This window comes from Haemaphysalis longicornis, unplaced genomic scaffold (genome assembly GCF_048455015.1).
Source record: "Haemaphysalis longicornis isolate Haplotype H1 unplaced genomic scaffold, Haemaphysalis longicornis Haplotype H1 scaffold_12, whole genome shotgun sequence".
Lineage (NCBI taxonomy): Eukaryota > Metazoa > Arthropoda > Arachnida > Ixodida > Ixodidae > Haemaphysalis > Haemaphysalis longicornis.
In genome coordinates, this window is record NW_027526225.1 from 89,916,718 (window position 1) to 89,944,024 (window position 27,307).

General features: G+C 47.1%; 1 protein-coding gene across 1 annotated transcript in view; it reads right to left on the minus strand.

Annotated features, from left to right (window-relative positions):
* The window catches only part of LOC144162978 (pancreatic lipase-related protein 2-like), a 38,636-nt gene extending 24,451 nt beyond the window's left edge, over positions 1-14,185 (minus strand). The window contains exons 1-5 of the mRNA XM_077693736.1: positions 14,028-14,185; positions 9,484-9,764; positions 3,972-4,118; positions 3,033-3,141; positions 331-450 (exon numbers count right to left, since the gene is read on the minus strand). Of these exons, the coding sequence (XP_077549862.1) occupies positions 331-450; positions 3,033-3,141; positions 3,972-4,118; positions 9,484-9,764; positions 14,028-14,076 (706 nt within the window). The 5' untranslated portion in view covers positions 14,077-14,185. The remainder of the gene's footprint in view (positions 1-330; positions 451-3,032; positions 3,142-3,971; positions 4,119-9,483; positions 9,765-14,027) is intronic.
* Positions 14,186-27,307: the final 13,122 nt, after the last annotated feature.

Genomic DNA, 27,307 nt, shown 5'->3' on the forward strand with positions numbered 1-27,307 from the left:
AATCCGGCCCAACCAACCACACACCGGCGTGCGTGCGTAGAATTGACGAATGTGTATGCAATTGCGAGCACGCTCATCGGTGCATATCACAGCGACTACAAAGCCACTGTGACTGTAGTTACAAAGTTGCAGTGACGTCACAGCTCTGCTGGCCATCCACATACGCATGGCGGAATGGGTTTAAATTTTCTTTTTGCGGCTTTTACATTAACTTGGAGCATGCAGTGGCGCCGTTCAGTGGACTGAGCACAAACTGCGGTTCCAGGCTTCTGGCAAAGCAACGCGTGTAGAGGAGGGTGTTCGAAAGAGATGGGCGTGGCGTATTCTTACATAGTTTGGAAAAGGCCGGGTGCGTGTCTGTGTGTATGACGTCCACGAATTCGGCGTCCGTGCGGTCCACGCGTACCTCGGCAGGCATCTTCTCGAAGTACGGCTCGGCGGGATCCAGAGCTGGGAGAGAGGACGACATGCAGCGGGCAGTAGCGAACCTTTCCCTGCAACACTTTTTTCAACTTTTTTTGAAATCTTAAATGGTTTTAGAACGTAGTCACCCAACCCATCCAGTACTTAGATGAGGTGGTCCCAAAGTACCTCAGCCAAAAATTACTGCTCTATGCCCATCAGATAACTTGGAAACTCGCTCAAAAGATTTTTCTCTCTTTCTCGGTCTGGACGTTCTTCGACGGCTCAAATGACTAAGGCCATGTAGCGGCTGTTAGCCAGTTTTCCTACAGTTGCAGCAATGAACGCTTTTCGATAGCAACTTTAAAGCCACAAAAACAAAGCAGAAACGGGAGGCGTATGTGTTGCAACGAGCAAATCAGGCAATTGCTGCTCCGATAACTTTTGCAGTACTTCCAGACGCGAAGGAAAGAGTGAAAGCGTTTATCGATAGTGTTGCAGGGTCCCTTTAAACGGCATCCCCGGCTTCCCGGCTCGAAATTCAGGCATCTAGTAATGCCATTACAAGATAATGACATTTCGCATAGTGAAAGTAGTCAACTTGAATGTGAACATCTTCGACAAAACTCTGTCTGGCAGAGTTAAACTTGAGGAAGAGGCAAAAACTCCAACCAAGGGCGTTTATTGAAAGCGGTCCCAATGTTTCGAAACCTACTCGGTTCCTTCATCAGGGGTGACTGTGTAAGACAAGAAGCAGCAGTTTTATAAGATGTCTTCTTTTTATTTTTTGTTTTACTCGCACCTTGCCCTTGTGCCTCGGAGGCCGTGGGCGTAGATGGTGGGAAGGGATCTATTCAGGCCTTCCCGGTTCCCTTGTATGCGCCAGGACCCGAGGAGTATTTTTTCTTAGTAATCGGTTTCGGTGAATGCCCCTGGTTGGTGTATTTGCCTCTTCCTCAAGTAGTCAACTTGGGCTTTAATACCGCAGAAATAGTTCGCATTCTCGGGACAGGTTTTGTGTTACTGATTGTCAAAAGCTACGGCACATACGGGATAGTTTAAACGGCTATGAAATATGATAGACCAAGGGATAAACTTGAAACTGCGCGCAAAGCAAGCTTTCTCGATAAATATTAGCACTACTGAAATACTTTGAATAACACCAGCATAGTCACTCCTGCAGAAATTGCGATGATCCAGAAAGCAGCTCCAGCGCAGTGTCCTGCGCTTGTTTCAAACGCGACAAAATTGCTTGACCTTGATTTCTGGAATTTTCAAAACAAGCGGTCGAAACTATTTTCATGTTATAGATTCATTCCATAAGCGTACAACCTGGAACACCATCCGAATATGAGGCACTGCTACCAAAGTGAACTGCTGCTAGCGGCGCGAACTAAACTAGTAGAGCAAACCGCTCAAAGACTTCCCACGGGTTGAATTAGCTTGCCGTAGTACGCAGTTAGTGCCGCATACGGGTGCGACAAACGTCGTAATTGGCAATTTCGGTAAAAAGATGTTACAGGGTCGATAAAGCGTTGAATAAAGCCTGAATCCTTAAAAGTCACCCGTGTGCATAAAACAGGTGTACGTTGTTCCTCCGGGCAGTCTCATCGGGAGCCGCCTGAAGCATTTCTTCTACCCGAACTGGTGCAGACGGGCGCAGTGTAGTGCAGACCAGTGCACACCAGTGCTGAGCGCTACTGTAGCTCTGTTTTACTAAAGAAAAAATGAGCATATGCTGCTCTGCTTGCACCAGTGCAGCTGCAGTGTCATAAAAGAATTTTCCCCTACACCTCACCCGTTATGAGACGCATCAAACCCTACATTCCCATTTCCGCTACTCAGTTATCCTGGCTCAGTCATCCTAGTTTGATTAAACAGAATGGGCGATAGGATGGAGCCTTGAGGCGTACCACGGCGTTAATCATCCGCCAGGCTCAGACTCTCTCCCTCCCTTGTGACCTAATTCTTCACTGTATAATGACCCGAGATGGCACGCCCCACTGTCAGGTGTGTAGTGCCTATCCCGATGTTAAACATACTTACGACGTTAAACATACCTATCCCGTAGCAGCGCCTTGTGTCGTCGTTTCCTTGTCCCGTCTCTTCGCGCTGTTTCGAATTTCAGTATATTTACTGGACTTATCCTCGCGCCAGGCGATCACCCCATTTTCTTCATCCGCACCTTTTACTATCCCACCTAACATACTCATGGGAAAGCTGGGCCGCTCCTCCGCCTGATCTTCGCCTCATCTGTTGGCCTCGCCTCACCCGATATATTGCCCACGTGCGGGGCCCTGACACCTGCGGAATACCCGCCTGAACGCATTCCAGGCCCACCAGAACCCCATTATCGGCAGCACGGACATGGGCCGCTTTAAATTGTTTGATCTCTCTCTCTCTCTCTCAGTCATCCTTCATCATTTAGTCATCCTTCATGAAAGTCAGTCAGTCATCATTCAAGCAGAAGAAAGCTAAAGAAATGTGGACGAAATTTCACATACCGCAAAACGTTTGGCGACTGGAGGCGTTTTTTTTTTTTTTTTGATATCTGTTTGTTCTGGAGGTATGCGTGTCTCGCCTTCCTCGCGAGCATCTCTCTCACGCGTGCGGTTCTAAAATGAGCTCACCCGTGATTCTCCCGAGGTTCGTGGTGTTGGCCCCGGCGTAGCCAGCGACGTGGGCACCCAGGCTGTGGCCAATCACGTGCATGGTCCGTGGGTCGGCTCCGGAGGCTTCCTGAAATGGAATCATTACTCCCTGTCATCGCCTATAGGCCCATAAAGGTCCCTGGTACTCCCCGCCAGTCCCCTTATTTTCAAGCGTAAATTAAAAAGCGATGTATAAGGACAGCTTTCACCACTCCAGTGATTTCCCTACACACTGCTAGGGGGTGAGGTAAAAGGTGTACACCTCTCTCCCTTGTTTTTCTGAAGGCACACCCCAAATTTTTAATAGTTCAGCTTAGGAGTGAACGGTCGGGATGTGCAAATTAAGTATCCGTGCTTATAATGTACGCATCCAACCGATTTTGTGCCGCATTCGCAAATTCACAGCACCATAAGGTTTATTGTTAGTAGTCTGCACTGCCGAGTAATTGCTCGACACGTTATATGTAGCCCTCGTTGGTTAGTTTCATGAGTTCAGTACTTCGACTTTCATCCCTGTGTAAAGTGAAGTAAACGTGCGCAATCGTCGTCTTTAGTCTTGACGTCTAGGGCACAAATGAAAAATTAAAGATTACCGTTCCTAGCTCGTCTTCTTTGCTAAACGGGCTCATGTAATGGGACCCTTCCCGCACACAAGGTATAACGGGTAACAAAATACGTTAAAATTGTATGTTTCGATTCCAAATCGAAAACCAATATATAATATTCCCCTTCCCCCTAGACACTTCGACGTACCCCACCCCCCTTCAATTCAGTTCCTGCGAAAACCCTTTCACCACTCGCCGTTATTGTGTGGTTATGTCGGCGTGCAAGTAACACACACTGCGCGGTTCCCAACAACGCAAGAGGAGCCAACCCCGGCACAGGGGTTGCGGAGCCACGCTAGCAAGACGACCGTACCTTCAGTTTCCTAATGAAGAGGGCGATCTCGGCACCGACGATCCGAGTGTTGGCCACGGCTTGCTCGTAGCTGCCCTGGTTGCCTCGTTCCCAGATGACCAGGACCACGTTCACGTCGGCTGTCCTCAGGTACGCGTTCTTCATATCCTGCTCGCCAATTCCAGAGGAACCGGAACAAAAGGCTCAGGAATTGCATCCACGCATATGGAGATCGCTCCTTCGCTCTACACTTACTGTCCCAGCCTAGCACCCTATACTGTGTAGCATGGGCGTGCCAACGAACCCCAGATTTTCCCCCACTCTCCGTCCCCGACCCCTTCTTCGAGCAGTGGAGGGCTTCCCTGGCCAGCACAAAACCGGATACCCAGCTCAGTCTGGTGGTCGCCCGAGTGAGCGGAATCCCGGTCTAGGGTTGCCTTTCACCATTTCACGGGCAACCTCTGTTCGGCAAATAAAATCTCTCTCTCTCTCTCTCTCTCTCTCTCTCTCTCTCTCTCTCTCTCTCTCTCTCTCTCTCTCTCTCTCTCTCTCTCTCTCTCTCTCTCTCTCTCTCTCTCTCTCTCTCTCTCTCTCTCTCTCTCTCTCTCTCTCTCTCTCTCTCTCTCTCTCTCTCTCTATCTATCTATCTATCTATCTATCTATCTATCTATATATCTATCTCTGTCTGTCTGTCTGTCTGTCTGTCGATCTGTCCGTCCGTCCGTACGTCCGTCTATCCATCCATCCATCCATCCATCCATCTCTCTCTCTCTCTCTCTCTCTCTCTCTCTCTCTCTCTCTCTCTCTCTCTCTCTCTCTCTCTCTCTCTCTCTCTCTCTCTCTCTCTCTCTCTCACACACACACACACACACGCACACGCACGCACGCGCACGCTTCACTCGGGAGCGAATTACACCGTGAGCCCTGTTGCTTCGCCACGTAAAATGAATTCAAATCGGAGCGAAGGTGTGACGATCGCCAGATCGAGACAAGCCCCGTGCACTGGAGTCTTGTTGCTATAATGGGAAGTCAAAGAAAAGACGGCAAGATCCATGGTGGTACGCCTGAAAACCACTCTGTCAGTACTTACCCCATAAAAGCAAAGCGAGTAACAGAATTGGGGCAATTTACAATTGTTGCCTGGGACATTTTGACATTTTGATTAACACTGGTAAGCTCTTATCCATTTTTAAAACATCGCTAGTTCGGACAGAGAAGAGGTGGTCATCCGGTCCGAAATTCCCACCGGCTCTCCCATGTAGGCGAAAAACGTTTTTAAGTGCAGAACACTTTAGGGGCTCGCCTTGTTGGTTCGTTCGCTGTCGCAATGTATAGCGACAGCCGGAATCAGGCGGCGCAGCGAGATAGCGGCTCCAAATACAGCCCCACGGCGTTACGGCGTACCGGACGCAAACAGAGGCTTGAAAAACAAGCCGTTTCTATTTTCATAACCGCTCGAAACTCCTGAACCGCTGGCGCTTGTCATACATCTCCCCGTTGTTTAGGGCAAAGAAAACTGCAGGTACATTTGAGGCAAAGACTTTGCATATAACGGGCAGCCCCCAGCGTCCATTTAGAACGCCCGTTGGGTTGGTTTTGACGATAGTAAGCGAAAAACGTGGCTGCCAAAAATAAAAAAAGCGTTCTAAACTGCGCCGTAAGGCCCCGGCACGTTCGGGATGAAAGCACGCACAAAAAGAACAGAACTCCCGCTCGCGCTGTTCCAGGCAGAGGGCGCGCGAGCACTGCGAAGGCGGGAAATTTTGAATTGCACTGGACAAACCGTCCATTCAATTCATCAAGGGAGGAGTGAGACAGGTAGGCGAAGAGCATAATGGGTGGTAGCAGTGAGCGGATAACGGCGCCACAGCCCATTATGACGAATCACTGCTCTGCACTTTCGACAGCTTTCGCGTTGAATGGAACGGCTTTAATTTTTGTTCGTATGTTTGCGCGAAGCTTCGTATTTATGCATGCACGCCCATAATTACGTAGATAGGCTTTCGAATGGGTTAAAAAACGTTACCAGAACGGGTTTTCAGTTGACTGGAGGGGAATCGGCGGAATACGGTGGAATCGGCAGAGCTCAGAAGCACTGGCCGTGGTACCGCCCCTCGCTTTCATGCGGCGCCTCCTATAGCGGCCAAACCAGGCGCTGCTGGAATACCAGCCTTTCCGAGCACAAAGGCAATTTGGTAATCAGAGGTCTTATCTGTTCAATTAGAACTCTCATTTTTCGGCGCATATCAGTTCTTCCGCTTGCTCAGCGTGCTTCAGTGATTGCGATGCTTTGTGCGGACAATGTGAGCACGAGGTGATAGGGAAATTCCACATCTACGGGGGAGGCCCATGCATGGGTAAATCATTGACCTTGCTGTCGGAGGGGAAAATGGTGTACACGCGGGCCGTTCCCAGTGGCGCTGCCTGACCAGGGCTCTCTCTTTTTTATTTTTTTTTTGTATAACGCCGGTGATTCTTCACCCACTTTATTTCCGCAGACACGTGATGCTCTGAATAAATATTTTATTACGCAACAGAAGCCATGGCTGACAGTGAATCGCTCGAGCGGGTATTCTTAGTGCATCCTCGTCTGAGTTGCGCTGCTCTGTGTATGTGCGCTCCAAACTCTGTAAGTGGGCTCGAACACTCGTGGACATCACCTCGTTCTTTCATTATTCATTTATTCATTTATTCATTTATTTATTTATTTATTCATTCATTCATTCATTCATTCATTTATTTATTTATTTATTTATTTATTTATTTATTTATTTATTTATTTATTTATTTATTTATTCATTCATTCATTCATTCATTCATTTATTTATTTATTTATTTATTTATTTATTTATTTATTTATTTATTTATTTATTTATTTTAGTTCACAGACCCTCATGTTTTCGTTCCTTCATACGGCGTAGCATGCCAAGCGATATGGCTCGGCTAACCTCGCTTTTACCATTAAATGCTCTCTCTCTCTCTCTCTCTCTCTCTCCTCTCCTCTCTCTCTCTCTCTCTCTCTCTCTCTCTCTCTCTCTCTGTTTAATTTAAAAATCGAGACTGCCCTTAAGCAATAGTTCTCGAATGGTGGTCAGCGAGAGCCCTTCAGGTGTCCGCGAAGCCCTTCCCGCAAATCCTACCCCTTCCTTCTTCCCTTATTTCCGAACCGTGCTTGGCATGCAAAAAGTCGTACGTTTAATTTCTCAACGTGGGACACATTGTAAGGTTGGCTTTTTGCACGACATGCCAGCTATGCGGAAACGCCACACACGCAAAAGGCTGCATATAATAGGTGTATGGGTGACTTTCAGCTGCAAGAGCAAATTGTCTGACAATATGACACACACCACACTAAACGTCAGGCACAAAAGGTGGGCATTGAATAAGTATGAGGGCGACCTTAACTCAAATAGCAAATTGTTTGAGATCGGCACGAATCAACATCTTTTATCATGGGTTCCCCCAAACATTTGCCAGCCCGAAAGGGGTCCCCGGCATGGTCATGGTTGAGAACCGGTGCCTTAAAGCATAACAAGAGAACGGTGCGGTAACATTAGCGAAGGGGCTGTGAATCTGAAGCTGTTCTTGGGGGAAAAATAGGCGTAGCAGCGCCCGTGTCACACTTATAGCTAATAAGAACTACGGGGGTTCCAGCAATATCGAGAACATCAAAATTATACCCCTGTCACATGGCAGATCTAATGACATTTAGAGCAAGTGTAATTCGCTCTAAATTTCATTAATTCGGTGCTACACGAGAATACCGAATGACATTTAGCGGCTAACTGAGGTTCGGGAGCTCATTCAGCAGCCAAATGAGTAGCCTCGACAGCAGTGGCGCCCCACTAGAGAATAAAGTTTAGTAATAAATCGAAGAAGACTGTTTCTAAAATCTGTTAGTAAACGTATATTTTCCACTTCATGTTGTTGTTTTTTAGATAAAGAAAGACAACAAGTAATAACAAAAAAAGAAAATATCATTCCCAGTGCGCGCGCTACCCATACGGATGTTTTACGGACTTGTCTCGGCTTTTGGTGTCTACTGCTGTCACCAAAACTGCCGATTTTCTTATTTTTACATAAAAATCTTCTTTTGCTATCTTTTTAAAAAAATTTTACGCATGAAATCGATGTAGATGCACTTAAAATATAATCTTGGGGCTTTGCGAGCTCGCTAATCGTCACCGCTATCACTATCAAATGACATTTGTTTCGCCGTGCAGAACCGCACGGCCATACCAAATGTCATAAATAGCTAATGTCATTCACTTTGAATGACATTAGATTTGCCGTGTGACAGAAGTATTAGTCGGGACGTAATTCGGAGATTGGTTAAAATTGAGCAGATACAAAGTAAATATTTGAATTTATCCTCATCCGGCAATACAAAGAGTAGGAAACGCAGACTGCTTAGGCGCAGCCGAATGAACTTCGCAGAGCCTTATTGAGCTGATTCTTCTTTTGAATGTCCCATGGGGTGTGGTATCATCATCATCATCACCATCATCATCATCAGTCTATATACGCCCACTTCAAGGCAAAGGCCTCTCTCATTAATCTCCAATTATGCCGGTCCTGTGCTAACTTCTTCATCTCATCTGCCCATCTAACTTTCTTCCGCCCCCTGCCACGCTTGCCTTCTCTAGGGATCCACTCTGTTACCCTTAATGACCAACGGTTATCTTGCCTTCGAATTAGATGCCGTGCCCACGTCCATTTCTTCTTCTTACTTTCTTCTAATACGTCCCTAACACGCCTTTGTTCCCTGACCCACTCCGCTCTCTTCTCGTCTCTTAATGTTACACCTATCATCTTCCGTTCCGTTGCTCGCTGAGTCGCCCTCAAGTTAAGTCGAACCCTCTTAGTAAGCCCTCAAGTTTCTGCCCCGTAGGTGAGTACCGGTAACATGCAGCTGTCATACACTTTCTTCTCCAGGGACGATGGTAGGCTTCCGTTCATTATCTGAGAATGCCTGCCGAATGCCCTCCACCCCATTCTTATCCTTCTGATTATCTCTGCCTCATGGTTGGGATCCGTGGTCACAACTTGGCCTAAGTAGATATATTCGTTTACCACTTCCACTGCCTCGCCCCCTATCTCAAGTCACTGCGCTGCCCCGAGGTTATTGATCATTACTTTTAGGGGGCGAAGCAATTTAGGACCTCACTTTGCCCGTGGCTTGTCCCTTGGCATCCGTGCACACAGTGTTGCGCATGCGCTAGGAGCACTGGATTGGATTGGATTGGATTAAATTGAATTGTATCGAATTGGATTGGACTGGAATTGTATATACTGTACACACGCTTTGTCACTCATTTACATGCGTGAGTGGCCAATGCCACAGGTGATTTACGGTAAGAATGATCCCAAGTGCTTCGCCCACTCGTCGAGATTCACTTCGTGGAGATGCGTGAATTTTTAGTTTTTTGCACATTAATTTTCAGTCCCACGGTTCTACTCTGTTTGTCCAGTGAGCATGCTTTGCAATTCGTACCCCGAGTTACTTAGGAAGGCAACGTCAAGACTGACTGACCGCCAGCCAGGCCCCGAAGGCCACGGTGTCGAGATAGCCGTGGATCAGGAACTTGGTCGGCCTGGACCCGCTGAAGGCGGAGCGGCGTACGTCATCCAGCGTAGAGTTCCAGCGGAGCTTGGTTCCGTCCGGCTGGCCGTCCCGCGAGTACAGTTGGAACTCGGTGTCCACTTCCTCCCGCTTATTGGGAACATTGTTCACCTTCCGGTGAACGGGGTCGTAGAAGGCGCCGCCCATCTCCATGCAGCCCAGCTCGCCGTAGCACATCACTTCGGCTTCCGCTGCGACCGCGAGAGCTTAAGAGTTAAAAGGGGCCCCGAAACATTCTACGAAAGCTTATACAGGATGTCGCGCTGCGCAATTCGAGTATTCGGCTCCCTTGAGAAGATTGTTAATGCGGACAGTATCATCGCGTATATTAAAGGAGCGTTTGTTTCTTTTCCTCTCTCTCGTGTCGTCCGTAACGCTCTAGGAGTTACCATGCGCATCTGGGAGCAGCCGAACAGCCTGGTCTTTAACAAGCCTTCGTACAACTTCTGATTTGCGCCTTCCTTTCACAGGTGACCCACTTGAGTTTTAAGTGCGGAGCACTTTAGGGGCTGGCCTTGTCACCGTAGCTCCTCGCTGGAGCCAAGTAGAGCCGCACGGCGTTCCGTCGTAGCGGCTGTCGTCGCGGCGTTCCACAGAGGCTTCGAAAGCCAAGCGTTTTATATAGTCACGTTCGAAACTAGCGAACCGCTGGCGCTTGTCAAATTTATCCAGTTGTTTAGCGCAAAGAAAACTGCAGGTATATTTGAGGCAAAATATACGAAATAACCGGCAGCTCCCACGTTCATTTAGTTAAAAACGCTATTTGGGTTGGTTTTTGCGATAGCGAGCGAAAACAAAAGTGACAGTGCAACGCCGGCACGAGTGGGAAGAAAAGCAAGCATAACAAGAACAGAACTCCCGCTATTGGTGTTTCAGTCAGGGGGCGCGCGAGCACTGCGGAGGCGGGAAATTTGAATTGCATTGGGTGGTAGAGTGAGTGGATACGGCGCTACAGCACATTATGGTGAATCACTGCTCTGCACTTCCGGCAGCTTTGACGTTGAGTGGTACGGCTCTAATTTTTTTTTTTTTTTCTGAATGGTAGCGCCATCGGTTGGGCGCTTAACTAACTTGTAAAATTATGGATGCGCCGTTACCGCAACTGTATCGTAGGGAGGCTTCCCCGCATCGTATGCTATTCAAGCTCTTCTTTCATGAAAAAGACTGACTAATGGGGTATGCTGTGGCTGCGATAGAAAATCATGTAGTCTGAGGCTAAGATGACGGATCTGTCAATACATCATGTGACGGGAACATTTGCAGAGAGCAAATAACTTTTGAGATGGAAATATGAAAGTCGGTAAGAACGAAGTAAACATTTAGCTCCTGCCACCCCCTTCCCCTTCACTCCTCCTCCCTCTAAGAAAAGACTAATTATAGAAGCTTTGGACCAGGAAAATAAAAGAGAAACAAAGTTTGTGCGAAGTCGTGTAAAATAATTATGCTGCTCACCAATGTCAGTGTACAGACGACCATGGCATGTTATGTGGCACAGATGTGTCTAAAAAACGCCTCGAAAAAAGAAAAAGTGAATTGGAAGTTCAGCTCTAGTATCCAGCTAAGAGACTGCTTGTTGACTTGTGTATCTGTTTTTTTTTTTTTTTTTACCGAGCAAACAAATAATTCTGGGCATTCAACTGAGTAATCTAGAGAACACCTAATAGTAAAGGTAACACGCCAAAACAAAATGATATTTTCTTATGTTGCACCTTTAGTAAAAATTAAGCCTTTTTTTTTCGGCTCAAAAGGAAATCACTGTTATCATTTCAAAGGCGGTGTACTTGGAGCTTAGTACACTTCAGCGATGGCTCCGCAATAATGAACGTACATAGAAGTCAGCAGCATAAACACGTATGTACCAAGGTCGACTTCAATAGAATTTTCACATCGGCATGGGCGCCTTATGTGGTGCCCATGCCAACCTGGCCCACTTTCCCCGTAATCCCCTCTGAGGAGAGGTGGGAGGCCTCGCTTCGCAGCCCCGACCCGGACCTACAGGTCCGCCTGGTCAAGAGGGCGGAAGAGGTCGCCGGAAGGCATTAGCCAACGGCCACCACGGGACCGCCAACCTAAGACAAGGAGAAGACGTCCAGGAGGGGGCGGGACTTCATGCCACCACCATTCGGACTTCGATTCTCCTCGAGACCCTTCCTCAAAATAAAGTCTCTCTCTCTCTCTCTCTCTCTCTCTCTCTCTCTCTCTCTCTCTCTCATCAGAAAATGGGCTGTCTGGCCAATAATAGACAACCAACTCCGTCATTTTAAGACATTGGACTCCAGAGCAGGGGCGTATATCCGTGGGGTGCATGGAAGGGTACGGTGTGAGAACACTTGCCGAAATTTACTGAGCTGTGCATTCTGCCCTCTGTTCCGTCCGCATTTCGGCTTTTTTTTTTTTTTTTTTTTTTTTTTTGTCCACGCTGTTCACACTCCGCGTCGGTATATTCATGTTCAAAAACAAAATAAGAAAGCTAGATAAAATGAAAATGAAATGATGTTTGCGCAAAGGCGTATTTACTTTAAGGTTGTTTTTTTTTCTTGCCGGCGGCGTATAACACCACCAAAAAAAAAAAACGGGCCATCAAGCATGCAGTGTATTCAAAGATTGTAAGACGTCTCTCTTGTCACACGAAACGCGCTGATTGGGTGCTGGAGAAGCGCCGATGGGAGGAACAATCGCACGCTTTGGGTTGCGATTGCGTTGAACCGGATTTAAGCAATTTGCATGGCCCATCTGCCATAGTTTGGGGTAGCGGCAGGGGCCAACGCGAGCGCAGTGCAAAGAGCGCGCCTCGCCCTGGGGGCTGGTCTTCGGGAATCAACGACGCCTCGGCACCTGGGAAGTGTTCCTTTTCTGGCTTCGACTAACCACACGACCCGATCAGGCCTACCGTCGAGAGCCGGTGGGTATTTGAGTCTAACACAAATTATTCCCCGTCTACAAACAGCTTCGGCTTGTGATTGACCAAGCGGACAGGGAGCGTTCCACAAAGCTTCAAATCATGTTAGTTTATTTTTAACCGGTTTTATCCATTACACAGTTTTATTTTAGTACGCGTTGCGTTCTAGTGCGAGGCGTTGGAAAACGGGTGTTCTGGTGCTTTAGTGCCGTGACTACACGAGACGACGACAGGAAATGCCGACAGCCTGAGCCCCTAAGGTACTGCGCCCCTAAAATATTCATGGCTAGGCCATTGCTCCAGAGTGTTGTCAACGGTGCTCGGCGTACATTTCGGCACGCGCCTGCAACTGATCCAAAATATGAGTGGGCTCTGACGGGGAATGCGAGCTACTTTATACTTCAGCAACCGCTAAATGAGGATCACATAGCGCAGAATCACTGCTGATGGATCAATTAAGACCAGTGGGAAAATCCCCTGTATCTTGGGATAAAAGACGAGCAACACACTCGCATTCGCAGTTTTAAAAAATGAAGGGGCCATGCAGACAAAACACCACTTTGTTCATTCGAAAGATTGCCTCGTCAGAATCATACTGACACCACTCTTAAAGCACACTTCGCTCAAATAAGCTATATAAGTAGGAAAAAAAAGGGAATGGCCATGCGACCCACTAGCTCATTTCCCGCCACAGAACCTATGATGTCTTATGTGACAGCTCTGCGATTGGCTTAGGTTGGCAAACACAAACTCAAATTAGCAGGGCTTATAAGCTTGCCGAGCGAGCTATTTGCGCTTAAATTAAGGGAACATTATTTTTATAGCAGTAAGAATGGTGCGTTAAACAGTGGAAGCTACGAAAGTACACGTAAACATAGAAGTACCGATGCGTACTGCTGTTGGTACTGCGCGCACTATGCTTGTTTAGCTGCACAGCACTGCGGCGCTTTGGGGTTTTCTCAGACGACACTGGCCGATTGGCGGAAGCGACGGTGTCTTACGTGACTATATTTGTCGAGCGAACCCCATGTTTCACGAAACGATTATTTTCTACAGGTACAAATACGGTCAAAAGCAAAGGCAGAAGACGGCCCGCCATGGTATGGTGGCGCCATCTAGGTTGACTAACGGTAAACAAGGCTCCCCAGCACATATGACATCATTGCAGACGTTGATTGGTTGATTTTAGGGTTTAACGCGCCGGCGCAACGCAGACGATGAGGCGCGCCGTAGGGAAGGGCTCCGGATTATTTTGACCACCTGGGGATCTTTAGCGTGCGCCGAAATCTCGCACACACGGGCGTTTTCGCTCATTGCGCACGTCATGAAAACACACGATTTGGCGGGAGAATCGAAATTTTAAATTAAAAATTTGTCAGCGAATAAAGCATCGTTTGCTTCCGGACAAGCGCTGGGGAGCACCACAAGACACGAAATCTTTCGAATAAAACAAACTTGTAGTTTGTCTGCGTGACCGCTTTAAAGTGTACCAAATTAATGCGTGCATGCGAAGGTCGCCCCGAGTGGACGAATATATCAGGTCAAACAAACGTACCATTGTGCGCAAACAGCGTAGAGATCACTGCCAGGGAAACCAGCAGCATTTCCGCTCTCCGCGAAGCACTCCACTCCGGGACAATAAGATGTGGTAGCGCGGAGGGGGCTTTTAATTAGGCGGTTATCACGGGACCGCGGCCGCGACGGAGGAGGAAGTCAGGGGATCAATACATTTATCTCTCTCCTTTGTTCTCAAGTGATATAATCCTATGGCGCGCACGCAACGAGATATACGTCATGCACTGCGAAAGTGGCGTGAGCGTGGAGATATATATGAACGTAGCAAATCACGCTGTCTAAAGAGAATAAGTTAATAAAAAATGCGTACACTGAATTGATTTATTCCTGTAATTCGCCCTCGATTGTCTCTCTTTGTGAGATTACTGTGATAATTGAGATGGCCAAGATTCAGGGCCGCCGGTGGCTGCCCGGTGTCATACTATAGCCACTCACGGCACTGAAGAGCATCGGCCCAAGTATCTCATATTGGGAACGCCACCTCGTTTATTCTGCTCTCCTGCACCTGGAAGTTGGTGTTAAGTTGGTGTTTCATAATTGGCAGTAACTGAAACGTTGTACCTTTTCTACTAACCCCCCCCCCCCCCCCCCCACACACACACACACACATTTTTTTTCGTGCTCAATAATGGAATCGAATTAATCAGCAGAAACCGCAACACTCGACTGATGATTTCTATAGTTTCATATTGACTTGTTAATTAAGATTGTTGGTGCTGTTCATTCTTTTTTTGAGTGAGCTGTCCTTTCTGCAGCCTGGGTCTTCTGTAGATTTGTCGAATTTGCAGTAAATAAATGAAAGAATCTGAACAGAGTTGCAGTAACGTGTTGTGGTAACTCTATCCATGAGCCTAGATCCACTAAATAAACCTGATCTGGTGGCTCTGTGAGCATAGAGCCAATAAATAAGCTACCCTGATCTAGTGGCTCTAGATGATCCCTTGGCAAGTCGCATTCGCAGAAAACCGTTACAGGCTTCCTCACACGCTGTTTATCGGGTGCACATTGTCAAACGGGCACGCTCGCGAGAACAGCCCCTCGTATTCATATTTACGTTTGGGGTGTTTTACTACATCTGTGTAAAGCGGTGGAAAACAACTGCTTGTGAAACGTTTTCACTGGCGAAAAGCAAAAACGCCCGTGTGCGCGAGATTTCGGCGCACGTTAAAAATCCCCAGGCGGTCAAACGTAATCCGGAGTCCTCCACTACGGCGCGCCTCATCGCCTGCGTTGCGTCGGCGCGTTAAACCCTACACAGTCAATCAAATCAATCGAAGCGTTTCTAGTTCTCGCCAATGCGGTCAAGTGCCCTAAGGCCTAACCTTAGAGCCGCCATGAAAAAAAATAGAAGTTTGCTTCTTTAAAAAGGCGCTTCGTCCCCACAGCAACAATAATACCAATTTTATTGCCAAGTTCAAACGAATAGTCGAGATAAAAAAGAGAACCTATTCAACAGTGGCGACCCTCTAGCCACTCTCCTGATATTTTTCTGTGACGTCACAAAACCTTGTTTGTGCGATTGGCGGTCAACGACCGGCCAAAAACGTGACTGGGGGATTGTAGTGACGCCTCTAGTTCCATTTGATCGTATCCCTTGAATGCTAACGGGCAGTGAACACACTGATAATTTTTTTTGTAGTTCCGGTCCGTGACGCTTCGTTCCTGCGCATATTGCGTCACTATATATGGCGCGAAATTTAAATGTTGTTAAACATTTGTCGCATTTTTTTTTTTCGGTTAAAAAAACGTCTTTCGGGGCTGGAATGGAGCCGAGTGAGCCCCCAAACTCAAGTTCTTTCAAGTAGAACAAAGTTGTATTTTATCTTCGTGGCATTAAACCTCATCTGTAGCGTGAACGAGTTGTTCGCTGTCACAGTGCGATAGAAAATTAATATTGCTGCTCAGCTGTAGAAAGAGCGTTTTGCACGGAAGGCATGCACTAGAACGAGGTCGCGGGTTCGATTCCCGGCCGCGGCGGCCGCTTTTCTGATGGAGGCGAAAAGCAAAAACGCCCGTGTGTACGAGATTTCGACGCACGTTAAAGATCCCCAGGCGGTCAAAATTAATCCGGAGCCCTCCACTACGGCGCGCCTCATCACCTGCGTTGCGTCGGCGCGTTAAACCCTACAATCAATCAAGGCATGCACTAGAGCGAAAATCTAGGATCCTATAGATGGTATTCACTCAAAAGTTAAGCTGTCAATTTCTTCACTTGGCAACACTGCAAACGGCCACGGGCATGACCGAAGCGCCACGGACATGGCGCGGCTTGTACCGCAGCGCCCGCACGCCGCAGAAAAAAAAACCAACATGCGTCGTCTGCTCCGTTTCAACCCGATTCTCAACGGTGGTGTCAACAGAGATGTTATTAATCGCACTCACATTGGAGTCGAAGCATTACTTTCCGTTTGGTGGGGTAGAGTTCGGAACATCCAACGCACACCACGTGCTTAGCCGGGACAAGTACCGCCATCCCGCGGAGCCAGGCTCATTCAAGTTTTTACCACGTCTGGCGGCTTTCTCTGTATGCAAATTGCGAATCGGCACTGCTCATTGACGCCCTTTTAAACTCCAATGAGCTGCGGGGTCTTACTAAAACGTCGAGCAGTTTTCCGGCGTTGACGGAAGCTACAGGCTTATCGACTAATTATGTTGACTGTCAAACTTTTCGTCTACTAAGCTTCAAGTTTGTAGTGCATTTTGTGTGTGTTTTTTTCTGATTTTGAAAATATAGCTACTTATCAGTCGAAAAAGACGGCAAGAAAAATTTCTGCAGTTTGTCGTATTTTCGCGTGTCGTACTGTCGTCTTGTCGTATTCCTGTCGTGTCGTGATTCTGATGTTCTGCCGTGGGTCGTATTCCTGTCCTGATTTTGATGTTCCGTCGGGCCGAATTCCTGTCATGTCGTGACCCTGATGTTCCGTCAGTAGTAGCACATGGTTTGAATGTTATTGCCCATTGTGGAGAAATGGCAATTCTGTTGTGGCTACAGGAACGTTTGTCGTTGAGAAAATTGACTTTGTCGTTATGACAGAATTGTGTATGTCGTAACAACAGATGGCTTAGTCGTAACAACTGGACTTCTGTTGTCCCGACAAAGTTTTTTGTCGGACTACAGGAATTCCTGCTAGGTTTTTGCGGTATTCCTGTTGTGATTTTAGACTGGGTTTTTTGTTATTATGACCTAAGTCGTATAGCAGCTGATTGATTGATTGATTGATTGATTGATTGATTGATTGATTGATTGATTGATTGATTGATTGATTGATTGATTGATTGATTGATTGATTGATTGATTGATTGATTGATTGATTGATTGATTGATTGATTGATTGATTGATTGATTGATTGATTATGACCTAAATCTTGCTGTATCACCAAAGAGCTTCGGATTTTAATTTAAGCTCAATAAAGATTGAAAACTATAAGAAATGCTGAGGTAGGGGGAACATATCAACGAGAAGTGATGGGACCGCTTATGTTATTGCTCACAAATAGATTCCGAGAAACAGTGTCCCGCTGGGTAAGTGTCTGAAGCGTCGGATTGGTCGATAAAAGTCGTACGAGGCACGCAATATTCCAAGAATATTATCATCCACCCACCCTGCAGTTTCGTTATTTCATCTGTAACTTTAATTTACCTGACAGATATAACGAGCTCACCATCCTTATATCTCCGTTTCTCCGAAATACGCTCTGATGAAATGTACGCCGCCCAGCATTTGTCTCGAGCACATTATTTTAATGCAACAGCGCTCATCTTCTATCTTCCGCGTTCTTTTATTTTATTTGCGATAATGTGCCCATTGGAATAAAAATAGTAAAGCTATTCCACTCACTGTGAAAGATGTCGGACGTGCAGAGCAGTGATTCCGCATAATGGGCGGTGGCGCCGTTATCCGCTCACTGCTACCACCCATCACGTTCTTCGCCGCCCTGTTTCACTCCTCTCCGGATGAATTCAACGGAGGTTTGTGCAACTCCATTTCAAAATTTCTCGCGCGCCCCCTGTTTGAAACTGCGCCTGCGGGAGTTCTGTTCTTTTCGTGCTTACTTTTCCTCCCGCACGTTCTGGCGTTGTACTGCCACTTTTTCCGCTTACTATCGTAAAAACCAACCCGACGAGCGTTCCTAACTAAATGAACGCGGGCGCTGCCGGTTAATTACGTATATTTTGACTCAAATGCCCCTGCAGTTTTCTTGGCGCTAAACAACGGGGAGATGTATGACAAGCGCCAGCGTTCCACGAGTTTCGAACGCTTATGACTGCGTAAACCACGTGGTCTTCGAAGCCTCTGTGGGACGCCACGATGACAGCAACGCCATGTGGCTCTACTTGGGTCCAGTGAGCGAGCTACGAGGACAAGGCAAGCCCCTAAAATGTTCTGCTCTTAATAACATACGTGCAGATACAGATAGGCACCCGTCTATTTTCCTTTTTTATTCCTGTGCGCCTGGCCTCGCTCCAAGTCAGACCGCCCCACCTGCACGGCCGGCTGTCTGCCCAGCCGAGACGAGACCTCGCAAGCGACCGCCACACATATATCTGCTGCACAAAATGCGCCGTCGTACATCAGCCCCATCTCGTCATTTATAGCAGTACCCACATGGCACTAAGTGGTACTCTACATATGAATTCTATCGCAAGTCGTTCACACTGGGAGTGGCGATTCTGCCTAGGCTTTTTGTAGCGTGAGCTACACTGGCCGAGGTTGAGCAGTTTCGCGTGGCTCCTGGAGAGCCGTGCTACGCATGCGCGAGGCGCAGTGACGTCTCATGGTGCCCAGCTGGCGCGCCGGAGCCGCCGCCACCGCCGCTACTGCAGCTATAGTGAACTAGAATACTTCACTATACTGCAGCCGCCGCGATTGGATTGGGTTTGATTGGGATTGGATTGGATTGAATTGGAAATCGTTTTTGCAGCAGTATGCATGATAATCAAGCCAATCCTAGACAACCACGATACCAGCTGAACCTTAGCTCACGCAACGTATATCCTGGCATAGCCGAGCTAAGCCACTGCTAATTTTTTTCAAGCAAAGCTTGAAGTAACTAACTTGAACTTGCGTTGTGTATGCTAAACGACATTACGTTTAGCATACGGTAAAGCCCCTCTGAAGGAGATCTGATGGTCTTGATGACCTGAATCCACGTTCGCAGGTCTATGGATGGGCCACGAGTGATTCGTTCGGCCGAAGAGCAGGCGGTTGTGCGGGCACGCGCTCGTGAGCGTAATCGGGAGCGTCGTTGCACAGCCTCAGTAGTCATTGCGCATTGCGTGTTTACCATCAAGTTTTGTACCTTTTCGTTTAGGAAAGGGACGTTCGATTTTATTAATATTTTCCTGTTTCAAAACAGCTTCGTATGGTTTACGCAAGCTGGTGAAATCAGTGGCCGTGGTGTTTTTTGTTTTTTTTGTTTTTTGGGGGGGGGAGGGGGAGGGGAGAAAAACTTCGCCGCGTATCGTCTTGCTTCGCTTCAAATGTCGCCCAAAGACGATAGTCGTCTGCAGTCTCTGCCACGTAATTCCCTCTCTTCTCTTCCCGTTCTACCCTCCTTTCCCTCCCTTCTCCATCCTGCCACGGTGAATGCGATGAAGGTTTGTTCAATCCAACTGTCCCGCATTGTCACTGCCCGCACGATTTTTTTTTTTCTGCTTGTAGCAGCTCTAGGCGGCATGTAATGTTTTAGTATGGATGGGATACTTCGCCTCCCTTCGACACCGTTTTACCGACTTTCTTGTTTTTTTGTGTGTGGGTTTGAAAAACCAGTCCAACCTGACTTCTTAATTAAAACAAAACTGGTGCCCTCAGCTATACACTTATATTTCACCTCAATGATGTCGCAGATTTCTTTTTTTCTTGCGCTGAATTATGTGGGCACTTAGGAGCCACGGAAGCGGTGTTAGTAGTACCGAACGGTCTTACAGGTAGTATCGAACGGTCTTGCTTACAGATACTTCGTTTTCGAACATTCTTTGAACTGCCTTTTAAAGGCGATAGTCTGTCTGTCTGTCTGTCTGTCTGTCTGCCTGTCTGTCTGTCTGTCTGTCTGTCTGTCCCTCGATTCAGCCACCCGGTCAAAAGATTTGTGGTTTCTGAAACGAGAAATTTACACAGGCGAAAAATTTCCAAAAAACAAAATCTGGTACAATACTTCCTACCTGTCAATATTGTTGAGCAAAAAGAAAATATAAGACATATTTGAGGCAAAATATCGATACATGAATGGTACTAGGTAGCGTTATTTTAATTGAAAATAGAGGTTCGCGTGGTGATTCCAATGGTAAATAAAAAATACGAATCGAAAAGAGTATTTTGACCCAGAAATACAAAAAAGCTCACGCCCAAGCATACACCTTATGGCAGCATCCAAGTCCAACAGTAACGAAAGATTTCAATATATGGCGATGATGATGATGATGATTGCTATTGGTTTCTCCTTTGTAGCGGGGTGATGACGTGTCATCTAACCAACAAGGACTAATATACCCATCTTTCATACTCTTGGTTTAATACTAGCGCAGCTTAGAGCAGGCACAAAAAACTTATTAGGCACAAGATACTTCTTTTTCCTGTTACAGGTGGTAACTGTCCTAGGCAACTGTCTGTCCTAGGTAACTATCCTAGGTGGTAACTGGCTTCAGCAAGCCTCCACAGTGTTTATCATGGAAGAGAGGCATTTACGTGGCAGGTCTTTTGACGTCATTTGCAGCTAAGTGAGCAGATACGCGGCCAACCTTTTTTTGACGTGCGGTCGAATCGGGTGACAGACAGACCGACAGGCAGACGGACCAAAATTTTCGCTTTCAAGTAGCCCAGAAGTCCATCAGCTAAAAATGCGACTACATCGAATCGTACAGTTAAACCTGGATGTAACGAACCACTATGTGTAACGAACTCCTGGATTTAACGAAATTTTTCAATTCCCCATTGCCAGCCCCATTGAAGCCCGTGTGTTTGCGACCTCTATCTAACGAAGCAGTTGCGACGGTTAACCATGATGTGACGAATTTGCTAGGCTGATGAGGCTTTTTTTTTCTTTTTTTGAAAAATCGGATGGAGAAATGCACTAATTTAGCGAACTTCGTGCGCACCGCAAACTACCGTGCGTTACTTTCCAGTCTCAGTGCGGTGTCGGTTAGGTGCTAGGCCTGCCTGTCGGCGTGTAGTCGCGAGTCTCCACTGCTATCTGTGGTGTCGATTCGTCGGTGACAAGTTCTGCTGTCAGAAAACAAAAAGTTTTGCCCCTTAACTCGCAATTTCAAATGCCGCCATTGCCGGCGAGAAAGAAGAACGTCACCGCCCGGTATACAGTATCCCAGCTACACTCGGTGACAACTTAAGAACGGCACCGGAAGTTGGCGCTGTGCCTTATCACCGTAGCCGGATGTTTCTCCGCGCCGCGCAAGTAGGGCGTTACTGGGAATATTTTGAACATAGCGTGAGCCGTTCCCGTGATTTTTTTGGACTTAATATGCTTAGAAACGACTCCAGAGACGACAAAAAAACTGCGTGAGACAAGGCAGACGATATCACGCATTCATAGCAAACCCCTTTCAAAACGCGCGCGCACTGACGTCACGGGTCCGGCGCTTTGGCGGGGTGATACACTACATGAGGTGGTGCCGTTCTTGAGTTGTAACAGAGTATAGCACACTCTCAACAATTTTGAGTGCGGAAAAGAGGATCAAGTTCGCGAAAAGGCTCCCTTTCAGCAAAAGTTTGGTCCTTCAAACAGGTTAAGGCACAGAAAAGTGTCAAAAGGCACAAGTGATACTGAAGCTAACTTTGTGAATGCGGGGTTAAGTGACCTCGCTTCTTTGGGAGTGACGTGTATTGACAAAGTTTGTGGGAAAGCAGCAGGCACAAATCACGCAGTTTCTCACTGTGATATAAATTCTTAAGGGTGAGTTCAGCATCACTGATGCCTAGCATTATGGTTTCGTTTCTGCATCATTCACGCGAGCCGTAACTAAAAAAACTGCATATAACGAAAACCTGGATGTAACAAAAAATGAAGAATTTTCGTCAACATCGTTATATCCAGGTTTGATTGTAATTGCGTTATAAGTTGAGTTTCCTGGTAACCTGTGCGCTTCACTTCTTCGTCTTTTTTGTTTCGAAACTTTTTCACAATAATTAATTATTCGGCAGACTCTTACAGTTTACTTTTTCAGTGAATACCCATGCATATGTGGCCAACGACGGAGACAGCTTAGTTGCCGCTTTATCTTCGTGGAATATCGAGCCAAATGCACACAAGATATATCGGGAGATTTTTACACAAACTTGAAAATGAACAGTGCACGCTATAGGTTTGCGTCGCACGTAAGGAAAACACGACGTCATTATACTACCGGAAAGAGGCCGGGCTGGGGCAGTTATTGTTTAAAGCGGTATAGGGCTCCTTCGCTGGACTTTTGGTGACATGCAGCGCCCCCTCGTGCATGTCCAACGTCTCTGGGTAGTACAAAAGCAGACGACCCTCGCCCCGCTGCATGTGTTTTCAATCACAAGCCACAGCGAAAGTTGGCTGTAGTTAGTTTAATCGCATTGTGGTGCGTTTGAATGACTTCATACTGAAAAAAAAACCCCTTAAAGTAGTAGCAGAGGCTAAATAAAATAATATTGGCTACAACAAGCCGACTTATCGGCTTTCTTATGAGCAAGCTGTCGCGATCGTCGCGACGTGGGACAGTATCGCCCGGTCGGGTGGTCTAACTTCCACAAGGTAATTATCGTTCTTTCTTCTTGCTTACGGTAGACAAAGGAACAGTTCGCAAGTAGCATAAACACAGAATGTTGCCCTCCTTAGCCTGAGGTAGCTGCAAAAGGTTGCTTTAGCGAAAGCATGCAAGCGGACGCGAGAATTGCGCTGCCGACTCAGCTCGCCCTGCTGGCCTGGCACCGCCTTGAAAACGAGTGGAAATTTTGTTTTGTATTTTCGCAAACTAAATGATTGTTGCTTAACATTTTACGCCGCACGATTTGCGAACGGCAGGGTACATGTATACTAGAGAGTAGGTGGGGTAATGGTGTCAAATAAATAAATTAAGCGCATTTAAAGGGCGCTGAACAAGCACCAAATCGCACGGGGCACCTTGAGTATTCATGGTGATGGTGAGCAGCGATATCGCGGACCCCGAGGTCCCATGCGTAAGCTGTGTCCAACCATGGCGAAGTGTTGAAAGGTGAAGGGTAGAAGCCGTAAATGGTGGTCAAGCACCGGCCGATGGGCTCCCTGTATGTCCACCAGGCAGGGAGCTCCCGGACCTCGTTCACTACCAGGGTAAGTCCAATGAAGAAAGAACACCCATCCCCTGCATTATACTATGGCGCATGGTATTCTCAAAACCCCTCTCTTCAAATGATCGGGCCCCAAATAGGGCCCGCACCGAAGCAATTTTCAAGCCCATTTCAAACCTCCTCTTCACCAATCCCGACAGCTTTCCATGCTTCCTAATAATGCAGGCAGCTGCGCCCATTACGAGCAGGTCTGTGTTTTTAGTAGCAAAGATTATTGAAAGTCTGGGAGGCAAAAACTACCAAGCGAAAAAACTAACCTCTCGAGACCTGCTGATCGAAGCGAACGACAAGGACCAGTCGAACACCCTTCTGAAGCAAACCAAGTTAGCCGACTTCGAAATCACTGTAACTCCCCACCACACCCTCAATAGTTAGCAAGCTGTTATTTCCAAAGCAGAACTAATAAACGAAGTTGACTCGGATCTGCTTGAAGGTTTGCGCGAGCTGTTCGACGCATCATAATAAGACGTGAAGGAAACTAAATAAATACAAAGCACATCATATGAACATTTGATCGTTGCACTTTGCCAGAGTCTCTCAACGGAGGCTTTATCCTCTGTGAGACCCAACCCAACTGTACACACACAACCCACGCCGTTGCTTTAAGTGTAAATGGTATGGGCATGGGAGAAATCGGTGCCGAGGGAAACAAACGTGTGTTAAGTTCGCCGGGCACGACCATCGACTGACGACTGCAAAACGACACAATTCAAGTGCAGCAACTATGATGGACCCCACGCAACATATTCTCCCTCTTGCCAGAAATTCAAACATGAAAAAGATCATTAACCTAGAAGTGACACAAAATCTGTCATTCCCAGAAGCCCGTAAACGGCATGCACTGCTCCCTTCAGGTGGCTACGCTGACGCAGCCCCCCCCCCCCCCCCCCCGAGGGGTGGGGCGGCGTCTGGTTCCCGCGAGTACTCAGGTCAGCGAAGCTGACAACGAAGCCCCCGCCCCCGAGGTGCTGCATGTGGCAGACCAAACAACTGTTGCATCTCCTTATGCGGTCGCAGGTATTGTACAAGAACAGAAAAACATTGGAACTGCCGTTTCTGTCGCCACTTCACACTTGCCGGCCGCCGAAACCTCCGGTGGCGATAGATGTGGAAGCGGGAGGCCCCTCTTCCGTAGCCATGTCCAGCATATCAAAAAAAGGTGGTGGCGGTTTTTGCCCATCTAACTTTCTGCCACCCCCTGCAACGCTTGCCTTCTCAAGGAATCCACTCTGTTACCCTTAATGACCAACGGTTATCTTGCCTTCGCATTACATGGCCTGCCCACGTCCATTTCTTCTTCTTAATCTCTACTAATATGTCCTCAACACGCGTTTGTTCCCTGACCCACTCCGCTCTCTTCTTGTCCCTTAAGGTTACACTATACCATCTTCCGTTCCGTCGCTCGCTGAGTCGTCCTCAATTTAAGTTGAACCCTCTTAGTGAGCCTCCTGTCCCGTAGGTGAGTACCGGTAAGATGCAGCTGTCATGCACTTTCTTCTTCAGGGAAAATGCTAGGCTGCCATTCATTATCTAAGAATGCCTGCCGAATGCACTCCACCCCATTCTTATCCTTCTAATTATATCTGCCTCATGGTTGGGATCCGTGGTCACAACTTCGCCTAAGTAGATATATTCGCTTACCACTTCCACTGCCTCGCCACCTATCTCAAACCACTGTGCTGTCCCGAGGCTATTGATCATTACTTTAGTTTTCTGCATATTAATGTTCAGGCCCACAATACTGCTCTGCTTGTCCATGCGGTAATCATGCTTTGCAATTCGTTCCCCGAGTTACTTAGCAAGGCAACATCGTCAGCAAATTTGAGGTTACTGAGGTGTTCTCCATTAACCCTTGCCACCACCTGATCCCAATTTGATGTTCTGAATACTTCTTGTAAACATGCTGTGAATAACTTTGGAGAGATTGTGTCTCATTGTCTCACGCCCTTCCTTATAAGTATTTTACTGCTCTCCTTATGGAGGATGATGGTAGCTGTGGAACTATTGTAAATATCATCTAGTATTCTTACATAATGCTCGTCTACACCCTGGTTCCCTAATGCCTGAATGACTACTGAGGTTTCGACCGAGTCAAATGCACACAACAAATTACACACAATTAAACCATAGATAGGTAAATACCTAAGTGAGAAACAAGATAGATTCAGAGAGGTATCCATTTGTAGACTGCGAATAGGCCACACTCACGCCGCGCACGCATATCTTTTGAATGGCACACTCCCACCAGTTTGCGAACGGTGTGGAAAACGGCTCTCCGTTCACCACGTTTTAACTGAGTGTACGTCCTTGAATGATGCCAGAAAACGACACTTCCCTAAAATCTACACATAAAACATTCCACTACAACCTTCACTATTCTTAGGAGGTGAACCAACGTTCACTTACAAATGTCTTTTAACTTATCTTGCAGGTGTCATTTTTTCAAATTCATTTCGTACAGGGCGTGACCTTAGATAGCACACCCTCTCATATTTCAGGGAGGTTCTGAAGACTTTTGTGCGCACAGGAAGCCTCGTTGCGCAGCATGGTCTCAGGCTCCTGGCACCGTCATGTGTCAACTATATTCCCTTTCATCCGCCATGATAAGCATTTTTATGCTTTATTCAACGGGCCCTCTACACCCATATATACAGTTTTTTTTAGGCAGCACCATACCCATGCTCATCTCATACACATGTTATGCGCAAACCTGACGTCGAAGGACCCCCTAGCAGTTTTAGCGCTCTTTGGTCGCAGACACCTTTGCGCCATTAAACACAAGCATACTACTAGTAAAACAAGCATCAAATCGCACGTCCGCTCCCTGCAGAGATGTGTACTTCTATATTTACATAACATAACACAGTCGCATACACGGTGAGCGGCCCGAAAATTTACATACGATCGTCATGGACTGTGTTGGTTACCTTCTAATGCAGGGGTCAGCACCCTAACTCCCGCGGGCCGAATGTGGCCAGCGGGGCTGTATAGGGCTCCTGCGCTGCAGTTTGGCAACATGCAGCGATCCTCGCAGCCCTTCATGTGTTTTCAGTTAAAAGCCAGAGCGAAAGTTGGTTGTAATTATTTTAATTACCCTGCGGCGCGTTTAAATGACTGCATACTGAATGGAATGGAATAGGCCTTACAGTAGTTGCAGAGGCTAAGCATAATAATATCCGCTACAACGATCCAATTTATTGGCAAGCTTTTTTTTTTTTTTTTTTTTTTTTTTTTTTTTTTTTTAGAGCGAGCTGTCGTGATCGTCGCGGCGTGGGGCAGTATCGCCAGGTCGGGTGGTCTAACTTCCTGACGATAATTATCGTTCGTTCTTCTTGCGCGCGGGCGACAAAGGAAAAGGAAAGTTCACAAGTAGCGTAAACAGAACGTTGCTGAGCCTGAGGTCACTGTAAATGGTTGCTTCAGCGGGAGCTAAAGTTGCTTCCGCGGGAGCATGCTGCAGCGGACGCGAGGAGCGCAGCCGATTCAGCGGATGCTGCTGGCTTGACAACCTCTTGAAAATGAGGGGCAATTTTGTTTTGTATTTTCGCAAACTAAATTATTCTTGCTTCACATTTTACGCCACACGGTTTACGAACGGCAGCAATACCGTCAAATAAACAAACTGAGTGCAATTAAAGGACGCGAATCAAGCAGCGAATCGCAAGTCCGTTGCCTGCTTAAACGTGTAACATAACGCAGCCGCATACACAGTGCACGGCCCAAATATTTTCTTAAGATCGTCACTGATTGTGTTGGTTATCTTCTAGTGCAGGGGTCGTCGCTAACAATATGAACGCCGACACGCCAGGTTTATCCTCAAAATGGGGCTAGACGGCGAGACACACTTAGCCAGATTATTGTCAGTTGTCAGATATTCTTGGCGATTCTCTGAATTTTTTCTCTTTGCCTTCAGAGCCACCCCCTCCCCCTCCCACCCGATTCGCCGTCCAGC